This window comes from Moschus berezovskii, chromosome 1 (genome assembly GCF_049115385.1).
Source record: "Moschus berezovskii isolate FMDL1 chromosome 1, NW_MosBer_1.0, whole genome shotgun sequence".
In the NCBI taxonomy this organism is placed as follows: domain Eukaryota; kingdom Metazoa; phylum Chordata; class Mammalia; order Artiodactyla; family Moschidae; genus Moschus; species Moschus berezovskii.
In genome coordinates, this window is record NC_142460.1 from 136,565,648 (window position 1) to 136,589,241 (window position 23,594).

The 23,594-nt window shown below is 41.0% G+C and overlaps 1 protein-coding gene across 4 annotated transcripts in view; it reads right to left on the reverse strand.

Moving 5' to 3' along the window:
- The window catches only part of ARHGEF26 (Rho guanine nucleotide exchange factor 26), a 141,192-nt gene that overhangs the window by 39,761 nt on the left and 77,837 nt on the right, over positions 1 to 23,594 (reverse strand). For all 4 annotated transcript variants that reach the window (XM_088839658.1, XM_088839654.1, XM_055411283.2 and 1 more), the window contains 3 exons: positions 22,000 to 22,129; positions 18,368 to 18,442; positions 5,359 to 5,448 (listed from right to left, as the gene is read on the reverse strand). In XM_088839658.1, coding sequence (XP_088695784.1) covers positions 5,359 to 5,448; positions 18,368 to 18,442; positions 22,000 to 22,129 — 295 coding nt within the window. The remainder of the gene's footprint in view (positions 1 to 5,358; positions 5,449 to 18,367; positions 18,443 to 21,999; positions 22,130 to 23,594) is intronic.

Sequence of the window (23,594 nt, forward strand, 5' to 3'; positions counted from 1 at the left end):
AGCTTCCCTCACGGAAGTTAGTCTCTGAAAGCACTGTGCCACTTTCTGATTGTGAAAATGAACTTCTTCCAGAATAATCCATCTTAATCTCATAGAAAAGGCTATATTCGAGGAATTACATATTGCCTTTTCTTTATTCAGTTTACAGTTTCCAACTGGAAAACTCTCAAAACCTCAGAATAATCCTTACCCTTGAGAGTTCCATTTTTTTTTAATTACCAGAAATGCTTACTGCCAAAAATCTAATTTAAAACACGACATCCATAAAATAAGCAAAAGTTCTTGGACACACAAAAGATAACTCTAGTAAGTGTGGTACAACCAAATGTCATCCATTTCAAAGAATAATGATTAAAAATAGCCAAAGGAAATTGAGGATATAAGGGAGGAAATTTGAAGGCTAAAAAAGGATTTCATTTTTTTTTTTTTTAATTTATAAAGGACATTTCTAGGAAGTCTGCTCACCAATATATACTTTTCGGTTGGCCAAAAAGTTCTTTCAGTTTTTAAGTGAAAATAAGAGACACATTTTTCATTTTAATCAAGAACTTTACTGAACAAAATATTCACCATTTGGTTCCACTATCATCTGTCATTTTTCAGACAACTTCATAATTTCATCTTCCCAAAACTTTTAATCTTTTTAGGCAAAGAACTGTTTCAAGTGACTTTTACAGTCTTCCAGAGAATTGAAATTTTTTTCCATTAAGAGAATTTTGTAAAGAATGAAATAGATGGAAATTCAAAGGTGCGATGTCTGGTGAATAGTGGCAGATGAATCAGAACCTCCCAGCCAAGTTCTAACAGTTTTTGCCTGGTCATCAAAGAAACAGGCGGTCTTGTGTTATCCTGATGAAAGATTATGTGCTTTCTGTTGACTAATTCTGGGCACTTTGTGTCAAGTGCAGCTTTCAGTTGGTCTAACTGGGAGCAGTACTTATTGGAATGAATCCTTCGGTTTTCTGGAAGGAGTGCATAAGAAAGGTGAGCCAATCCAATCCCACCGTACACACAACATCACCTTCTTTGAATGAAGACCAGCCTTTGATATAGTTGGTGGTGGTTCATTTCATTTGTCCAGTGATCTCTTCCATTCCACATTATGTACAGTATTCACTTTTCATCGCCCATCACAAAAATGGAACATTTTCATTATGTTTAAGTAGAGAATTGCATGGGGAAGGATGGTCAAGAAGTTTTTTTTGTTTTAACTTATGTGGAACCCAAACATCAAAGCAATTAACCGAGCTAATGTAAATGATTTTCAATGATTGATTTGGATATTTTGTGTATGTCAGCTATCCCCCATGTAGTATAACATTGAGCGTTCTCAATCAATGTCTTGATTTGGTCACTATCAATTTCAACTGGTCTACCATCCAGCAAGAAACTTCACAAACCACATCTGATATATTCAATCAGTCACAGCAACTTCTCCATATACCACACAAATCTTTTTTTTTTTTTGCATTTTAGTCTTACTTTTACCTTTCCTGAAATAATAAGGCATAATAAGCAGAAAATGTTGCTCTTTCTTCTATCTTCAGTATTAAAATGGCTACACAAAAATTCATCAATTTTTTTTTTTCCTAAATGCACACTGATGTGACAGGTGTCACAGCACAATCTAACAAAGTTGTTTTCAATTAAGTTAAAGACAACTAAGCATTATTATAGCTATCTTATGGAGAAAAACAAACAAACATTTTGGCCAATCCATATTTTCCTGAGGATTTAACAAAGGAAGATGAAAGATTATGGCTGATCTTAAAATTTCAAAAGTGTCTAATAAAAGAGTTCATATAGTTGTCAGCCTCCAAAGTCTAATCATTCTATGGCTGAGACTTAAAAGGTGACAGAGAGGCAACTTCAATAATTTAGGAGGACCCCCACCAGCAAACACGAGCGGTCACAAATAATCAGAGTCAGGTTAGGTGCTGCCATAAGACTATAATTACAAGATAACACTGCAATCGTGCCATATACTGTATAGTACGAACCAATGAGAGTATTATATACGTGCCACCCTATGCCTATTCTTAGTTTAGAGGACAAGGGGAAAAAAAGGTTTTTTAAACTCTTGTTCTTGAAACAGACTGAGTTTTTGTTTTGCTTTGTCTTATCTTTTAGATTGAGTTTTATGGACACCTCATAATCCACTAGGCAAAAATAAATTTCTAATGTATAGCTAAAACTGACAGTGGCTTTCTCCAAAGACATAGAGATGGCCAACAAGCACATGGAAAGATGCTCCACATCACTAGTTATTAGAGAAATGCAAATCAAAACTACAAGAAGGACTTCCCTGGTGGTACAGTGGGTAGGAATCCATCTGCCAACGCAGGGGACACAGGTTTAATCCCTGATCTGGGAAGATTCCACATGCTGGGGAACAGTTGAGCCCATACACCACAATTACTGAGCCTGTGCTCTAGAGTTTGCAAGCTACAACTACTGATACTGAGCCCACGTGTTCCAACTAGTTGAGAGTCCAAGTAGTTGAGCTTGTGTGCCACAACTACTAAAGTCCACATTCCCAGAGCCTGTGATCTGCAACAAGAGAAGCCACCGAAATGAGAAGCCCATGCACTTCAATGAAGAGTGGCTCCCACACACTGCAACTACAGAAAGCTCACACACGGCAGTGAAGACCCAGAGCAGTCAAAAAGAAAGAAAAAACTACAATGAGGTATTACCTCACACTGCTCAAAATGGCCATCATCAAAATTTACACAAACAATAAATGCTGGAAAGGGTATACAGGAAAGAGAATCCTTCTACACTATTGGTGGGAATGCAGATTGATACAGCCACTATGGAGAACAGTATGGAGGTTCCTTAAAAAATAAAAATACATCTGCCATATGAACCAGTAATCCCATTTTTAGGTATATACCCTGAACAAACCATAATTTGGAAGGCTGCATAAACCCTGATGTTCACAGCAGCATTATTGACGATAGCCAGGACATAGAAGGAACACAAATGTCCACTGACCAAAGAATGGATAAAGAATATGTGGTACATATATACAATGGAATATTACTCAGCCAAAAACAGGATCGAAATAGTGCCATTTGTAGAAACGTGGATGAACCTAGAGACTGTCACACAGGGTGAAATAAGTCAGAAAGAGAAAAACAAATACTGTATAATATCGCTTATATGTAGAATCTAGAAAAATGGTAGAGATGAACTTATTTGCAAAGCAGGAATAGAGACACAGACATAGAGAACAAACTTACGGTTACCAAGGGTTGAAGGGAGAGTGGGATGAACTGGGAGACTGAAGTTGACATATATACACTACTATGCGGAGACATTACTTTGCCAACCAAGGTCCGTCTAGTCAAGGCTATGGTTTTTCCCGTGGTCACGTATGGATGTGAGAGTTGGACTGTGAAGAAAGCTGACTGCTGAAGAATCGATGCCTTTGAACTGTGGTGTTGGAGAAGACTCTTGAGAGTCCCTTGGACTGCAAGGAGATCCAACCAGTCCATTCTAAAGGAGATCATCCCTGGGTGTTCATTGGAAGGACTGATGCTAAAGCTGAAGCTCCAATACTTTGGCCACCTCATGTGACGAGCTGACTCACTGGAAAAGACTCTGATGCTGGGAGGGATTGGGGGCGGGAGGAGAAGGGGACAACAGAGAATGAGATGGCTGGATGGCATCACCGACTTGATGGAGGTGAGTTTGAGTGAACTCCGGGAGTTGGTGATGGACAGGGAGGCCTGGCGTGCTGTGATTCATGGGGTTGCAAAGAGTCGGACACGACTGAGCGACTGAACTGAACTGAATGCATAAAATAGATAACTAATGAGAATCTACAGTAGCACAGGGAACTCTATTCAATACTCAATAACAGGAAGAGGGCATTTTAACAGAAGTGTTTGTGTTGTTTTTAGCGAGTACTCATCATCTAAGAAAAATCATGGGTCATGTTTCTGCATTTAAACTGTTACAGTCAGAATGTCATAGAGGAATAGTTTACACTGATCTGCAAGTCAGGACATCTAGACCCTAGTCCTGATTCTGCCACCATAAATCAAATGACCCTATTAGTGATTAATTATTCTCTGGGCTATATTTTCCTCATTTATAAAGTAAAAGGATGTATCAGTGACCCCCAAACCATATGACACAGTAGAGTGTTATCTGCATAAAGCCGTCATCACTCTAATTCCACTGCACAAATAAGGAACCCATTCACTATGGTAAAAATATGACTAGTCACTTTAAGCTGCTTAATTAAATTCAAGAGGCATCAAAAGGAATAAAATCACAACCATGAGCACTCACATCCATTAAGGATTCAACTGTGAGCGACAAAGGACTCGACAATGGCCTAGCCTGGCCACTGTCATTTCCTTCTTTGTTTATCCTGTCATCTGCCCCTGAGCAGTAAGAGACAAGCAGCAACATGCAGCACATAGGCAAAAAAGAATTATGTAAGAAAAATAAATGTGAAAAGAATAATCCACTAATAATCCTTTTTGCCAACTGGGAAAGAAGCCCCCTTATTTGATTGAGGAGAAATACCCTAGTCCTGGAAAAGACTGATGCTGGGAGGGACTGGGGGCAGGAGGAGAAGGAGATGACAGAGAATGAGATGGCTGGATGGCATCACCGACTTGATGGAGGTGGGTTTGAGTGAACTCCGGGAGTTGGTGATGGACAGGGAGGCCTGGCGTGCTGATTCATGGGGCTGCAAAGAGTTGGACATGACTGAGCAACTGAACTGAACTGAACCCTAGTCCAGCTCATGGGATACCATTATTTTGCAGGACACTTTGGCTCAGACAGTAAAGAATCTGCCTACCATGCAGAAGACTCAGGTTCAATCCCTGGGCTGGGAAGATCCCCTGAAAAAATGAATGGCCATCCACTCCAGTATTCTTGCCTGGAAAATCCATGGACAGAGCAGCCTGCTGGGCTACAGTCCATACAGTCCATGGAATTAAGAGTTGGACACGACTGAGCAACCAACACTTTCACTTTTTTTTTTTTTTTTTTGGAGAATAGCAAAGAAATCTCCTTTCCAGTCTAAAAATTCTATCATTTTACTATGTTTCCTCAAGTTTGATCTCTTCCGAGGAGGAAAAAAAAAGTTCTAGTTAGATAATTCCTAATTCAGTAGTTTAGAGAAAGGTCACTTTATCTAGGATAAGCAACAGCAGAATTACCCAGAACAAAATATCTGCTGCTCTGCCTGCCAGCCTCTGTGTAATCAATTTATGGCCCTGCTTTGACAAGCAAATTCCTCCACACTTTGTTACTCTCCACTATCTCCCTATTCACTGACGATTTCAACAAAAGCAGTAATAAATCTGTTTATGAAGAAGTACGAGAGAGTACCTTAATTTTAAATTCCAGCTGGGAGTTAATTGTGTACATCATTTCCGTCCTTTCCATCTTCCGGGCTCCTTCATTGCAGAGTCGCACCAACTGGAAACAGAGAATAATCAGGGAGGGTTAAGAGGTGAAGGAGAGAAACCTCACTTTCAAATGCAGATCTTGCAGGAAATAATTAGCACTTTGGAAAACTCCAGACAGTTCAGGAATTTACAGCTTCACAGTCGAGACTCTGTGCCCAGTTGGAAGTGGTGTCATTAGGATGTGCAGACAGAGGAAGAACGTCCTGAGAATTTTCAGGGACAGACATCCTCGTGTTACATGTGTTACCACATGACACGCTTCACATACACGAGGCAGGTTCATTGAGTGGTCCCATCTGTCCGTTCTGCCCCTGCTCCTCGCCTGTACCCATGGGAACCCCACCAACCTCAGGGCAAGCTGCACCTCTCTCTCCTCTTCAAATCAGAGCAGATGAGGGCAGGATACCGGACTTCAAAGGCAAATTCTCAGCTGAATGCAATGCTCAATACGTGACAGGTAACCTGGATGCTGGAAGAGGCCAGCCTTCCGCTGGAGACTAATAGTCAGTGATTCTTCAAGCTGAGGGGAATGCAGTTTAGTTAGCACTACTGAATTATCTACAAAGAGATGGACTAATAGTCCTTGGATGAGTAGCTGTGATACTGTGACTTATAATAAAACAGATATTTTGTCTTTTATCCAAGGTTTCTGGCACATGGCTCCTAAAACCCTTGTAATGTTCTATATAAGAGCCTCAGGGGCTTCTTTGGCTATAATTTAGTATTGCTTTCAGTTCCTGAAATAGCTCCAGGGCATAAAAGTGAAGTGGGTATCTTCTGTTATTCATAACAAGCCCCTTTCAACCTTGTCTGAATTTATATTAATGAGGCGATTTTCGGAAAGCCCCTAAAGATGGGTTGGTTGCCAGGGGAACCATTCAAATAATTAGAGAAAAGACTGGAACTTTCAGGCCCACCACCTGACCTCCAGGGAGGGAAGAGGGGCTAGATATGACTTGATCACTACTGAGCAGTGGTTTAATAAATCATGTCCATGTAAAGAAGCCTCCATAAAAACCGCTGAATTTCGGAATGGGAGAATGTCCGGGCTGGTGAGAAGATGGCTATCTCAAACTCTGAGGATAGGACATCCGGAGCTTGGGACCCTTCTGGACCTCACCCTATCTCTTCCTCTGGCTGTTCACTCATATTTAGCATTCTTTGTAACAAACCACTAATCTAGTAAGTAAACTGTTTTCCTGAGTTCTATGAGCCCCTCGAGCAAATTAATCAAACCTGACACAACTGAGCGACTGAACTGAACTGAACTGAAGCAGGGGGTGGGTGGTGGGACCTTCTGATTTATAGCCAGTGGGTCAGAAGCACAGGTAACAACCTGGACTTCTGAAGAGTAACTAGAGTGAAGACTGGGGTGTGGCCTGGTGGGCCTGAGTCCTTATCCTGTGGGATGGGCTATCTCCGGGGAAGTGAAAACTGAATTGAATAGAGTAAGCCATGTGGGCTTCCCAGGTGGTGCCAGTGGTAAAGAACCTGCTTGCCAATGCAGGCATTGGATCCTTGAGTCGGGAAGATTCCCTGGAGGAGGGCACGGCAACCCATTCCAGTATTCTTGACTGGAAAATCCATGGGCAGAGGAGCCTGGTGGGCCACACAGTCCATGGGGCCACACAGAGTCGGACACAACTGAAGTGATTTAGCACGCACACATGCACAAGCCACCTAGCTGGGAGGGCAGAGTTGCTCAGTGTGGGGAAAGCCTGCACACATTTGGTGACCACAAGTGTCAGAAGTGATGTGTTCTGTGGGTAGAGCATTGAGCACAGAGGATCCACCCAAGAGTTTCTCCTTTATATTGTACCTAATATATAATTATTAGTTTGCTGGCCTAAACCAAAAGAAATTTTGTATTGTTAATTTCTCATTAACTTAAAAATCTGTAAAACATGCCCATAACAAGGATCATTGGCCATAAAGACAGTGTGATTGTTAAAAAACAGAAGCTAGAAATTCTGATTAGATTTACTTTAATATTAGTGCTTTATTAAGTAGCTCCCACTATAAAAAGAAAGGAGATCAATCCTGGGTGTTCATTGGAAGGACTGATGCCAAAGCTGAAACTCCAATACTTTGGCCACCTCATGCGATGAGTTGCCTCACTGGAAAAGACTCTGATGCTGGGAGGGATTGGGGGCGGGAGGAGAAGGGGATGACAGAGAATGAGATGGCTGGATGGCATCACTGACTCGATGGACATGAGTTTGAGTGAACTCCGGGAGTTGGTGATGGACAGGGAGGCCTGGCGTGCTGTGATTCGTGGGGTCGCAAAGAGTCGGACACGACTGAGCAACTGAACTGAACTGAACTGAACTGAACACGTAAGTAAACAAAACAGGCCACAAAAGGCTCTGACCTAATCCTACCTTCATGGAGGTAACTAGAAACAAGATTGGTTACACACTTCCTCTTTTTTTCCCATGATTATATGAACATATAAGTACATACATATAATGTGTAAAAATTCTTTTACTTTTGTAAATGGATCACCCAAAGCTTGTCTGTGACTTAATTTTTTCACTTGACAATATTTCTCCTTATAAATATAACATTCACTGAAAAACAAGTTTATTTTGTACCTGGTATGTGTCAGGTGCTACGGTTACAACATTTAAGAGATATACAATCCCTATTGTCATAAAAGAAGGGCAGACACAATAATCAGAGACTGAAATTTTAAGGAAAAAACTGGGGGGCAGGGGTCCAGGGAGGAAGAAGGTGGGGAGAGAGTCGGGGGCCTCTGCTTCGAGTTCCTCTGAGCTGCACCGAAGGAACAAAGGTAGTTGGAACACACAATCAAGGGACAGCACTGGTCCAGGCAGAGCGAACCTCAGAAGCAGACTGCTGTGTGCTGAGAAAGTAAGATCCTGACACAGGAAAATGGCACAAGAGGAAACTGAAGGACCAGGCCAGCATCAAAGCATGCAGGTTCTTTCAGCATGTGGCTTGTATTGTAAGTGCAAAGAAAAGCCACCAGCAGGCTTTCAGCAAAGCAGTGACAGGATGCAATATACGCTGTGAGCACATGTGCTTTCACAGCGCACCTATTCCATCCCCAATTGGTGGACGCTTGGACGATTTCCAATCACTTAACAGATATTCTGGGCTTAAAAGGTATGACTATCTTCAGTTCCAGCATATCTTTAGGTCCCAGTGGTATGAAGAGTTTACTGATGCAGGGACTGTTGGTCCACCTGATCAAAGCTAGGAGCCGAGGGACTTCCCTGGTGGTCCAAAGAATCTGCCTTCCAATGCAGGGACACAGGTCTGATCCCTGGTCGGGCAACTAAGACCCTACATGCCTTGGGGCAACTAGAGTGCCCGCTCACAATAACTACTGAGCCCGCACACCACAAAAGATGTGTGCCATGTGCTGCAACGAGGAAAGCCTGAACACCTCAACCAAGACCCAGCACAGCAAAACAAAACAAACAACTCAGACAGCTCAGAGCCAGAAACATTCTGGCTGGGCTTAGGGGCAACCTGCAGTTAAAACATGCTAAAAGAACTCAGACAGATAAATAGCTGTGCTGCTTGGAACATTTTTAAGATTTCATTTATTTGTAATTCCCAAATCTGTGCTCCCAGACTTCCAACGGAGTCTGTTCCCCAAACTCTACCTCCAGCTACCTGGATGGTATCTCTTCTCAGATGGACCACCGCTGTCTGAAACTCAAAACGGGAATGCCCAAACCTGAACACCACCTTCCTCTCTCCCTGTCCCAGCCCCGTGTTCTCTATGTCAGTGGCTGACCCAGCATCATCCATTTCCCCAAGTCAAAAAGCTAGGCCCTGACCACTCAGGAGCCTCCCTCTCCTTTGACCTCTGTCCAAACAGTTCATAGTATCTCCTTAATGCTGTGACCTCCAAAAAACACATTCAGTCTTTATAAGTTCAAATCTGATCATGAAACTCCTCAGCTTGAAATCTTTAAAAGGCTCTCTGAAGCTTCCAGAATTAAATCTCATCAAGACCAGGATCTGGCACCAACTTACCCGATCCTACTTCTCCCGTCTTGGGCCTCAGAGCTACTGAATTTCTGGCCAAAGGCCCTCCTTCTCCCAGGTCCTTCACACTGTTGATGTTCCCTCCACCTGAATGCCCTTCACCCCACTCTGTCCAACTGACTCCCTCTTATCCAGATTTATACCACTCTATTTGTCTTCCCTGGTGGCTCAGAGGTTAAAGCATCTGCCTCCAATGCGGGAGACCCGGGTTCAATCCCTGGGTCGGGAAGATCCCCTGGAGAAGGAAATGGTAACCCACTCCAGTATTCTTGCCTGGAGAATCCCATGGACGGAGAAGCCTGGTAGGCTACAGTCCACGGGGTCGCAAAGAGTCGGACACGACTGAGCGACGGAACGGAACACGGATTTGTCTTTCAGATCTCATTGTGGGTATTACTTTTCTTAAAAGACTGGAGAACAGAGACTGAAATGTCCATATCTGTTAGTTAAGTACCTGGCCCAGTGCCCAAGACACAAGGAATACTCAGTAAATAGCAAATGTTAATGTGTAAACTTTAAGAATTCTTAAAGAGATGGGAATACCAGATCATCTTACCTGCCTCCTGAAAAACCTGTATGCAGGTCAAGAAGCAACAGTTAGAACTGGACATGGAACAACAGACTGGTTCCAAATCAGGAAAGCAGTACAACAAGGCTGTATAGTCTCACCCTGCTTATTTAACTTATATGCAGAGTACATCATGAGAAATGCCAGGCTGGATGAAGCACAAGCTGGAATCAAGATTGCAGGGAGAAATATCAATATGTCAGATATGCAGATAACAGCACCCTAATGGTAGAAAGAAAAGAGGAACTAAAAAGCCTCTTAATGAAGGTGTAAGAAGAGAATGAAAAAGCTGGCTTGAAACTCAACATTCAAAAAACTAAGATTATGGCATCCAGTCCCATCATTCCATGGCAAATAGATGGGGAAAAAGTGAAAACAGAGACAGACTTTATTTTCTTGGGCTCCAAAATCACTGCAGATGGTGAGTGCAGCCGTGAAATGAAAAGACACTTGCTCCTTGGAAGGAAAGCTATGACAAACCTAGACAGTGTATTAAAAGCAGAAACGTCACTTTGCTGACAAAGGTTTGTCTAGTCAAAGCTATACTTTTTCCAATGTCATATAACAGATGTGAGAGTTGGACCAAAAAGAAGGCTGAGCACCAAAGAATTGTTGCTTTTGAACTGTGATGCTGGAGAAGACTCTTGAGAGTCCCTTGGACTACAAGGAGATCAAACAGTCAATCCTAAAGGGAATCAGTCCTGAATATTCATTGGAAGGACTGATGCTAAAGGTGAAGCTCCAATACTTTGGCCACCTGATGCAAAGAGCTGACTCACTGGAAAAGCCACTGATGCTGGGAAAGATTGGGGGCAGGAGGACAAGGGGCAACAGAGGATGAGATGGTTGGATGGCATCACCGACTCAATGGACATGAGTTTGAGTGAACTCTTGGAGATAGTGAAGCACAGGAAGCCTGGCATGCTGCAGTACACGGGGTTGCAAAGAGTAGGACACAACTGAACAACAATGCATAAACTGCTTTCAGAGGTCATTTACATGTACTTTTAAAAAGGGGGACATATAGACCACTGGAACAAGATAGAAAGCCCAGAGGTAAATCCAGGCATCTATGGGCACCTTACCTTTGACAAAGGAGGCAAGAATATAAAATGGGGAAAAGATAGTCTCTTCAATAAGTGGCGCTGGGGAAACTGGACAGCTACATGTAAAAGAATGAAATCAGAACACTTCCTAACCCTATACACAAAGATAAACTCAAAATGAATTAAGCCCTAAATATAAGACCAGAAACTATAAAACTTTTAGATAAAAACATAGGCAGAACAATGTATAACATAAAACATAGCAAGATCCTCTATTACCCACCTCCTAGAATACTGGAAATAAAAATAAACAAGTGGAACCTAATTAAGCTTAAAAGCTTTTGCATAGCAAAGAAAACTACAAACAAAGTGAAAAGACAACCCTTAGAATGGGAGAAAAGACTAGTAAATGAAACAACTGACAAACGACTGATTTCCAAAATATATAAGCAGCTCCTACAAATGAATACCAGAAAAACTCAATCAAAAAGTGGGCAGAAGACCTAAACAGGCATTTCTCCAAAGAAGACTTACAAATGGCTAACAAACATATGAAAAGATGCTCAACATCATATGCAAATCAAAACTACAATAAGGTATCACCTCATACCAGTCAGAATGGCCATCATCAAGAAGTCTACAAACAATAAATGCTAGAGAGGGTGTGGAGAAAAGGGAACCGTTTTGCAGTGTTGGTGGGAATGTAAATTGATACAGCCATTATGGAAGACAGTACGGAGATTCCTCAAAAAACTGGCAGTAGAACTACCATATGATCCAGCAATCCCACTACTGGGCATATACCCTGAGGAAACCAAAATTGAAAAAGGTACATGTACCCTAATATTCACTGCAGCACTATTTATATAATAGCTAATACATGGTAGGTAGCCACCTAGATATCCAACATCAGATGAATGAATAAAGAATTTGATGCATGAATACAATAGAATATTACTTAGCCATAAAAAATGAATCCATTTGAGTTGGTTCTAATGAGGTGGAAGAACCTACAGCCTATTATACAGAGTGAAGTCAGAAAAACAAATATCGTGTATTACTCATATATATGGAATCTAGAAAAACAGTACTAACAAACCTATTTACAGGGCAACAGTGGAGATACAGACACAGAGAACAGACTTATGGACATGGGTTAGGAGGAGGAAGGTGAGGGTAGGACAAATGGAGAGGGTAACACAGAAGCACATACCCTACTGTGTATAAAATAGGTAACCAATGGGAATTTGCTGTATGACTCATGGAACTCAAACCAGGGCTTTGTAACATACTAGAGGGGTGAGAAAGGATGGGAGGTGGGAACGAATTTAAAGAGGGAGGGGACACATGTATACCTATGGCTGACGCATGTTGATGTATGGCAGAAGCCAAGACAATATTGTGAAGCAATTTTCCTTCAATTAAAAATAAGTAAGTTTGGGGGGAAAAAAAGGTGGGGGGACAAATTCATTGGAAAAGACCCTGATGCTGGGATAGACTGAAGGCCAAAGGAGAAGGGCGTAGCAGAGGATGAGGTGGTTAAATAGCATCACCAACTCAATGGACGTGAATTTGAGCAACCTCCAGGAGATAACAGAGGACAGAGGAGCCTGGCGTGATACAGTCCATGCGGTTGAAGAGTTGAACATGACTCAGTGACTGAACAACAACAGTTGGCTATTGGCTTCTGCATTGGGTAGCGCAACTCTATAAATGTTTTCAGCATCATTTGAGCAGGAAATTGCACCGCTGTTCTTGTGCTGGGAAGTCGCCAGCCCTGAGAAGAGCACAGCTCTGGAATTTCTCATTAGAAAATGGTCTCAGACTTGCTCATGTACCTATGTAGTATATTCTCTTGATCAATGTTCCTCTTCCTCAAAGTACAAGGATAAATGTTAATTTTATACTCTTCAGGTGGGAAATGGTGGCAAACCAATAATGAAAAATTTTCCAAAAGGTAAAAAAAATAAAACATAAAAAGGGGTGGGACAATTCCTTTATTCCATTTTAAAATGAAAGGGAAAATGGAAAATAAATCCATCATCTTTATTTCCTAAACTTCCAATATCAAGTTCATCAGCCACCACTTCTGAAGGCATATTAAAAACAAAAATGTTCCCCAAGCATCTCAAGCAATGGTATCCTCAGTGAACTCTGTTTAGTGACTGTTTTAAGGGATGAGTACTAATTTGCATATGTGTGTTCTCATATTTTCCATAAAATCAGCCTCTTCATATTGAAACTGTGCCTTCCTTCAACATCTGTCAAAGCTTTATTAAATTTAGTTCACTAAATGTTTTGCTTTAGGCAAAACTTATGTGGGGAAAAAACCTCAATCTCTCTAAGGAAGTATAAATAAAAACTAAATACTTTCAATTTGTCAAATTCACAAAGATGAAAAGAATATTATATGCTGGGGAGTGTGGAGAAAGATAAGATACTTAGAAATACTTCCGGTTGTCATGGACACAGGGACAATTTTTCTTACACGTATTTGGGGGCCCTTAAAACTCCGCGACCCCATGAATCACAGCACGCCAGGCCTCCCTGTCCATCACCAACTCCCAGAAATCACTCAAACTCACGTCCATCGAGTCGGTGATGCCATCCAGCCATCTCATTCTCTGTCGTCCCCTTCTCCTCCTGCCCCCAACCTTTCCCAGCATCAGAGTCTTTTCCAGTGAGTCAACTCGTCGCATGAGGTGGCCAAAGTATTGCAGTTTCAGCTTTGAGTGAGTGAAGTGAAGTCGCTCAGTCGTGTCTGACTCTTTGTGACCCCATGGACTGTAGCCTACCAGGCTTCTCTGTCCATGGGATTCTCCAGGCAAGAATACTGGAGTGGGTTACCATTTCCTTCTCCAGGGGATCTTCCCGACCCAGGGATCGAATCCGGGTCTCCTGCATTGGAGGCAGACGCTTTAACCTCTGAGCCACCAGGGAAGCCCTTCAGCTTTGAGAGTCGGACACGATTGAGCGACTGAACTGAACTGAACTGAAAACATACCAAGCTCCACCCTCCCGCATAAACCCACTTCTGGAAACTTTACAACAGAAATCATCAGAGGAGCACAGTCATTTATGCAAGGCCACGCAGCACTATTCAGAACAGTAAATGAAACGGGCACCGCATGAATCCATGTTTAAATGTACATTTACATTCACTGGAAGCACATACCATAAAATGACAACAGTCATTACCTTCAACAAGATTACTAGTATATTTTGTTTTCTCTTATTTCAAACTTTCAAATTTTCTGTAATGCACACTTAATACTTTTAAAAATGTACCTTTGTAAACTTTACATACATTATTTCAGAGCAATACTTAAAGAGTGAATAAAACAAAACAAAACATTAATTCCTCCCTGCCACACACTTGTCTCTTCACCATCAGCAACCACGGTTGAAAGTTTGAGTGTGATTCTAAACACTATTTCTGACACACGTATGTATATAAACGCACTTTATTATCTAGATGTCATTATGCTATTTGTTCTGTTCTGCAACTTCATGTTCTTCACCTAACAATACAGCTTAGAGACCTTTTCATGTTAACGGATATCTACCTCTTTGTAAACAGCTGAAGCAGTAAGTTACAGGAAAAGATTCAAGAGGACTTGGCTCTTCTGCCACTAGCAGAAGAGCTTAGAACTTAATACTATCTCCAAATAGAAGTAGAATTTTTATGAGGTGTGAGTTAAAGCAGTTATTCTCTTTCTGTGGGAGCATAAATAGAAGACAACAGCAGGGGAGATTTCATTGGCATCAGAAACCATCTCTTGACCACCATTCCTTAGACACAGACAGCTCTGCACCAGCTGAACTATCAGGTTCCCAGGAAATTGTCCTCCGTGCAGCTCCACCTCTCGCATAGGAGCAGAAAATCAGAAAGTACATACATGTTTCACTTGATAGAAACATCTTGTTTTCAGGTTGTTTGACTAAGTTAGTAAGTCTCTCCAAATGCTCCAATTTAGAAAAATTGTCACCATCATTTCATCAATACACATGAACAATTTCACTGAAATATTATTTGCACTAGGCAAATACCTTTCATTAGCATTTTGATCACCAAAAAACATATTACTCATTTTTCCCCAAAAATGAATAACTATTTAGAGAGACTTGCCCAAGGGCCTTAGGTGGAATCTGCTTCTAAAAATTTGGGCCTCAACACACAAAATTTCACTGTAAAATAAGTACTGGGAACTCTTAGTTTCCCTCATTTCAGAAAGAGCAAGTGAAAGTCTGCATTTTGATTTCGAACCATAAACGCTCTATGTGCACAATCTTTTTGTTAAGAATACTGACATTGTTTTCCCATCTATAAAAACCCACTGGTAACTTGCACAAATGAAAAAGAAGATGAATCCTTGAGCTGGCGGTACTGATGACCTCAGTTTCCTACAACACTTAGAGACTGAGATTATAATCCTGACGTTCATGACTCCTATGCAAGAGAGAAATATGTTGTCCTAGAGAAAACACTTGCTTAGGTCACTCGAACAGCAATTCTTCACAGAGGGTCTTTCATATAGTAAGTACCAAGGTAGTGCATATTTAGTTGCTTCAGTCGTGTCTGACTGACTCTGTGCAACCCACAGACTGTAGCCCACCAGCTCCTCTGTCTATGGGATTCTCCAGGCAAAAATACAAGAGTGGGTTCCCATGCTCTCCTCCGGGAGATCTTCCCAACCCCGGAATCAAACCCACGTTTGTTAAGTCTCTTGCATTGGCAGGCGGGTTCTTTACCACTACCGTCACCTGGGAAGCCCTGTATCAAGGTAAGGCAATTAATTTTTGCCAGCCTGCCCTAAAAGCACCAGTGCCAAATCAAGTGAAACAGAGATGCCTAAAGGAACATAGCAGTCTACTCAAATTGGGACACAATAGTCTCAAAAAAATTAGATATCAGTCCTAATTCACTTCAATCACTACTACCTTCCTCCATTTTCTGTGTGAATTTTTTTTCCAGCTTCTCAGTTACAACCAAACAGAATCTGACAATCTCTTTCATATCTAAGACTCAACTTCTCCAAGTATCTTCTCCTAAAGATGCCCCCATCCACTACAGGATTTGGGGTCCCGGAGGAGAAACCCACGGGGATTAGGAACATAGGCAACTTCATACCTGTCAGGCTAAGTTTCTTCACTTAGTGTTTCACAAACTGGGATATGTGTATATCCTTCTCTGATGGAGCAAGAGATGCATTCAAGTGGTTGGCAGATCACTATGGTTTAAATGTTCACATCCTCCCAAAACACATATTGAAATCTTAACTCCCAAAGATGATGGTACTAGGAAGTGGGGACCTTTGGGAGTTGGTCAGAAGTCATGAGATCGAGCCCTCATGAATGGGATTGTGCCTTATACAAGAGGCCCTAAAGAGCTGCCTTGCTCCCTTCTGCCTTTTCAAGGCTACAAGAAATCTGCAACCTGGCTGGAAGAGGGATCCCAGCCAATTCTTCTGGTTCCCTGATCTTAGACTTCCAGCCTCCAGAACTGAGAAAGAAATTTGCTGTTTATAAGCCAGTCAGTCTGTTGCACTTTGTTCTAGCAGCCCAAATGGGCTTCTCTTTCAACTCATTTTACCCTCACAGTCCAGTGGTTGAAACAGCTACACTCACTGGCTGCACAATCTCATCCTCCACTCATTCCTCAACATGCTCCAATCTGGCTTCCACACCTACCCTGCAAGGACAAAACTCACCTGATAATAAATACACCCGGTGAACGCATCGATCATTATCTCACTTTGTCTTTCCAGAGCAGTCAATGGGGCTGCCCTTCCTTCCACCAAATTACATGCCATTTGCCAGACCATTAGAGGGCTTCCCTGACTGCTCAGTTGGTAAAGAATCTTCCTGCAATGCAGGAGACCCCAGTTCAATTCCTGGATCAGGAAGATCCACTGGAGAAGGGACAGGCTACCCACTCCAGTATTCTTGGGCTTCCCTGTGGCTCAGCTGGTAAAGAATCCACCTGCAATGTGGGAGACCTAGGTTCAATCCCTGGGTTGGGAAGATGCCCTGGAGAAGGGAAAGGCTTCCCACTCCAGAATTTTGGCCTGGAGAATTCCATGGACTGTATAGTCCATGGGGTCTCAAACAGTTGGACACGACTGAGCAACTTTCACTTTCCTACTTTAGTACTTCTGTTGTTTTTCAAGTTTCCTCTGCTGTTTCCTCTTCCCTACACAAGATGAAGCCTGGTGTTCTTCATGGATGAACCTCAACACTCTTCTTACTCTATACACTCCTGGGTACTTTTCATCCACTTTCCCAGCTTCAAAAATCATCCTCATACTGATGATCCACAAACCCATGTCTCCAGGTCAAGTCTCTCCACTGAGCTCCTGACTTGGATATTCTATAGGAATCTCAACTTCAATACACCCACAATGGAATTGTCAACTTCTCCCTATGCTCATAGTGTGGAAATAAGAGCATCCATCTAGTTGCCCAAGACAGGGACTATTTTCCTTGGCTCATGTCCATAAATATACCCACCCAAGTCATCTCCACGCCTACCTCCCCAATGTTGTAGGTTTGCTTCTTCACCTTCTAGTATCATATCAGTATAGGCTCCAGTCATCTGTAACCTAAGCAACTTTAAAGGCTTCATCACTGGGGCCCATTCTCACTGTCAACTTCACAGCACATGAATCTGTAGCTTCCACAGCATCCTAGATAAGGTTCACAATTCCTTAACGTGGATCCTCTGTGCTCTCTCTCCTGAACGGGGCTCTAGTCACACGAAGAACATTCTAGTTCAAATTCTACAAACAAGTCTTTGGGTCTTTGCATGTTCCTGAAACACCCCTCCCCAGTCCCTGGCTCCAGGTTTCAGCTTCAACATTTCTATGTTCTTCCTCATGTCACTCACCATCCTTTATTGTAACTCTTGTTTCATGTCTGCCTTCCCCTTTATACAGCACATTCCATGAGGGCAGTAACCACACATGTCTTACTCATCCTCACATTTTCAGGGGCTGGCATTTTCCCTGGCACTGTAGTGGATACACAATAAATATTTCTTGAATGAGAGAATGAATAAACAGCTATTCAGACACCAAAAGAAAATGAGATCTCTAGAGGCCCTTCAGACTGTCTGAAATAGTAAAAATACCAATTTCATTTGAGTATAGAAAACATAATTTTGTTTTTCAACTACTTAAAGAATGGTGCACAAATGGCCATGAGAATCAACCAGTTTTTAGCATCAAATCCAGACAGGTTCTCTTCGGAGGGATCTGAGTGTTTTACTGTCTGATAAGCTACTCAACAGTTACCTTGCTCACTTCCTTTAAGGCTCTTTTGCAGACTTCATATTTCGGAGAGTCCTTAGGAGTCTTTTGACAGATAGTCTGCAATGAAATAAAAGAAGAACAAAATCAGCTGATTTATTCTATTAAGTAAAATAAAACCAATGTCCAGCCATATACTCTTACTCATAGCAAACTTAACAATGCTGAACACAATATTATGGATGAGTATTAAGACAACATTAAAATAGGAAATAGTCTTTAAAAGTATAGGATCCATGTTCATCCAGAGGATAATTTAGTAAGAGGATAGACTTCAGAGGTGGGTGAATCTGGTTTCAAATTCTATATCTGCTCCTTATGAGCTATTCGACCTTGGGCAAGTTACCTTCCCTTATAAGCTTCTATAAGCCTCAGTTTCCTCATCTGTAAAATTGGGATAAAGCTACCTATAAAGCCACAAGGCTGTTAAAAAAGTTAAATGATAATGCATGGAAAGTTCTTTATGAATAACCTGAATACAGTAGGTCTTCAATTAATGACAAAATTACTTCAATGATCCCTGTTATCATCATTATTAGGTTATTATACTTGCAGATGATATAATGTGAATAAAAAGGTCAAGAAAAAATGGCAGCTGGGTTTTTTCTTGATATGCTTATACTGCAATTTTTGTGATGGTAAAATTGAGTTCAAAAAAACGTCAACTGAAGATATATTGAATTATATATAACTTTTGAAACTATATCCGTTCAAAGCTAACAAAACCATTTCAATTGTTAAAAATGTTCATCTCAATTAAGTTGAATCTCCAAATGAAGTAAAATCGAAGAGATCATGTTTTAAGGACACTTAGATTCTGCCCATTGGAGAAGGAAATGGCAACCCATTCCACTGTTCTTGCCTGGAGAATCCCAGGGACGGGGGAGCCTGGTGGGCTTCCGTCTGTGGGGTCGCACAGAGTCGGACATGACTGAAGCGACTTAGTAGCAGTAGCAGCAGATTCTGCCCAGATTCTTACACATGGATAACAGACGAGAGCAACAGGCATCAAGCAGAAGGGGAAGATAGCAAACCACTGGTACCTTCCATGCAGAGGAACACCAAGCCTATGAATCTGAAAGTCAGGTGTCAGGAACATTATGTGTGATATGTAAGAAGTACAGACTGGACCACTGGTGGTTTTATATTAATGCACTCAAAAGTTTTTCGACTATGACCCCACTGTAAGAAATACTTTTACACTGCAACTAGTACACATGCACACAAAATGAAAGTTCTTTATGAAATAATATTTAATCACATTATGAACAATGTATGTATCATATACTGTGTTCTACTCTATATTCATTTTCTAAAAACACTACTCATGATTCAAAAGTCAATTTCATGACCCACTAATGAGTACAAAAGCAGTTGGAAAAATATTAGTTTTTATTTCTGGGAGCAGGCCATAGTTTCTTTCGTACACGTCAATTTTATGTAAAATCTTGCACACACTAGGAAGTCATTCTTAGTAGAATGAGATTAGCTGTAGTCATTCTTCCCAGAAGAATCTACAATCTCAAAGCTTAATCTACAATCTCAAAAGAGTCTCTGACCCCAAAAAGTATCATTTCTTTTTAGACTCTGTGTGATAGACATGATAAATATTGATACAAAAAAATCAGAGCTAGATTTGTAAAACTGCAAGTTTCCCAATATTTACAAGGAGAGAAGTCCCTATATCACACAAGATGGACAAGGATGGGTGTAAAGATAGTAGACCAATAATTGAGGTGACCGAGGAGAGCAGCAGGTGCTGAGAATTCTCAAAAGACAGCTGAAACTCCTCAACACTGCGGCGGCTGGGCCAAGAAAATGACCATAATCTCACCCTTTTACTAGTTTCTAAATTTCAGTGCTTCTTTGAATTTATAATGGAAGAGAGAAAATGGAATTTATTTTGTAATCTTAGACAATCATAATTTTTGCTATATTTTTATCCTGTATTTTGACATAAAAAGCAAGCATGTCAAAACGGACATGATATTATCCAAATTTAAAGCAGAACTATGCCAAGATATTTTAACTTGATCAAAAAGATATGATCCAGCAATCCCACTTCTGGGCATATACACGGAAAAAACAAAAACTCTAATTCAAAAAGATACATGCAACCTGATATTCATAGCAGCACTGTTTATAATAGCTCAGACATGGAAGCAGCCCAAATGACCATCAACAGACAACTGATTTAAGATGTGGTATATATATGTAATGGAGTATTAGCCATAAAAAGAATGAAATAATGCCATCTGCAGCAACATGAATAGGCCTAGAGATTATCATACTAAGTGAAGTAAGTCTGACAGAGAAAGATAAATATTATATGATATCACATATGTGGAATCCAAAAGACAATACAAATGAATCTAAAGATAAAAGAAAAAACTCACAGACACAGAAAACAAAGTTACTAAAGGGGAAAGGAAAGCAGGAGAGGGATAAATTAGGAGTTTGGGATTAACAGATACAAACTACTATATATAAAATAGATAAGGAACAAGGAGCTACTGTATAACAAAGTAAATATCTTATAATAACCTATAATGGAAAATAATATGCAAAAATATATACATATAGTATATCTGAATCACTTTGAGATACACCTGAAACTAACACAATATCATAAATCAACTATAGTTCAATTTTATAAAAAAAAAAAAAAGGCGCTGGTTGGCACACTAGCTGGATAGGAGTCACGTCAGGCCACCCCATTCTTCTGTGACTGCCACTGTGGTTTCAGTGCAGCCAGTATGCAGCCATCCTGGGCCACTGCCTGGCCGTCCTCCCATCTGTGCTGCCCACCAGTCCGTCTCTGCTCTTCCCTCAGTCACGTCCTGCACTATTCAAAAGCAAATACGCGTTTTCTTCATGAATGCTCCCTACGATAAGATCAGATGTCTGGATTTTCCTCACTCATTCTGAGCAATGCAAACTAGGGCAGGTTTATGCCTTGTGATGCTGATGAGACTCCTTCCCGTGTGAAATGGGAGCACTTCAGCAGCTTGGGGCATCCCAGGTGGCACTAGCGGTAAAGAAGCTGTCTCCCAATGCATGAAGAGATGCGGGTTCAATCCCTGGGTCGGCAAGATCCCCTGGAGGAGGGCACGGCAACCCACTCCAATATTCTTGCCTGGAGAATCTCATGAACAGAGGAGCCTGGTAGGCTACAGTCGTGGGGTTGCAAAGAGTCGAACATGACTGAAGCAACAGAGCACACATGCAGCAGTTTGGAACATGACAGGGAAAGGGAACCTAGTGATCCAACAGAGGAAACTGAGGCCCAAAGAGATGAAGTGGCACGCCCAAGGTCTCATGCCTGGTGTTTCAGCCGCAAAGGAATTCAGGACTCCTGACTTCAAGAAGTCAATATTCTTCCCATTTCAAAAAATGTTAAGTGAAGGTTGTAATCTAACTTCTTTAGAGTGACCACACAGGCCTAAATTGAAGGCAGTTTCCCATGTGGCACTTTCTCACCAAACAGCACCTTCTCACTGAATTGGGAAATTTTATAGAAGGGATATAATTTAAGCGGAAGAAGAATAACTTTCTTAATCATATCTGTTGCAGCAACAGCTATCCACAGAGGAAAAAGACACCAGGTCACATCTTACATCCATCAGCAGGGGAAGGCGGGTCACCCTCTGCATGGGAAGAATGAGAAACGAGATCATGGGTAGGTTCCTACAGTCTTCGTGGGACTCGATTCGGGACAAAACTTCCTTGAAAGATGGGTTGGTGGCTCTGAGGGAAAACAAAGAGACAAAACTTGAAAGTATTTCCTTCTTTAAGTTAAGAGGCAAGTCAAAATGTATTATAAAACACTGTGATAAACTTATAGATTATCAATGATTTTTAAATATATAAACAACATAAACACATAATTACATAGGTGGACCTGGAAGGCTTGGTTGCCTTTTACAGTCAAGACTGAATATAAGTTTAAGGGCAGTAATAAGAATAATAACATGAAAATATAGGTGCCAGAAATTTTTAGAAATAGTAAACAAATGAAGAAACAGTGGTATCATAATGGTGAATGTATACATTAAAAATTAGTATACACACTACATTTCATATCTGATCATCTACAAACATTCCACTAAAAAGATGACACATATGTTTTAAACCACATCTCTAGCCTGAGATAATAATCTAAGAAAGAAATCTCAGGATTTACTTACTAGGAGGCTTTTGGACTTTTCCAAAGCTTCTAGAACAGAAAACCTTCTGACTATGTCAGCCAGAATATCCCTCCTCTCCCAGTGACATTAGAACAGGGACAACACTGTCACAACATTTCTATGGAATTTAGCAAGATGCACGGACATAAAGGATCTCATGTGGCACCATACATATAACTTTGAAGGGGATTCCAGTAAGAATGTGGGGTCTCAGCAAGGTCCCCAACTTGCCAAATAAAAGACCTAGCATTCGGTGCAGACAGAAGTCAAACCAAGGTCTTCTGACTTTCAGTGGGTCCCTGACACAGCATCTCTCGTTCTGTCACCTCACTTCACCCTAAGGGTAGCTCAGTGGAGTTACAGTGTGACTTGTGAGGGGGAGGTGGAGGAGGGGTTGGCCCCAGATTCTGTGATCCCCTGGTGAGGGGTGGGGGAGGCCAAGAAGCAGGGTAATGGTAATTGAAATCTTTTTTCAAAAAAATATACTTTGAAACTTAGATGATTTGGTTCAAGGCTGCTAGAAAGAAATCAGGAAATATCCAGAACAGCAAGTTAAAAGAAAGTACTCAGAAATGTTATAATTTCTTTTTCTTAAACTGAGGAGTTAAGTTTCCTGCTAACTTTGAAAAAAAAAAAAATTTAGGAAATTAAAAAAGAATCAAATTTTAAACCAGTTGCATATTTAAATCACTTCTGCCACCTCCAAAGATTCTGAGGAAACTGACCAGTCTAGGATAGACCCTGGGCATTGTTTGTTTGCTGGTTTTCAGATTTCAAAGTGCAGGTAAAGCTCAAAGTCACAGCCCCAAATGTAAATTTACATTCTGAAAACACAACTACTAATTTCCATGTGAAAGCTCAAATGGTGATATCATTGAACTAATTTAAACAAAACCTTTATCTTTAAAGAGTTACATAAAGTACAGCAGTACTTATTCAAGTTTTTTTTTTAATTTTTTTTTTTTAATCTTGCAAAACAAAACTTAATTTAGCTCTAATTCCAGGCTTTGGCTTTTACACGTGTC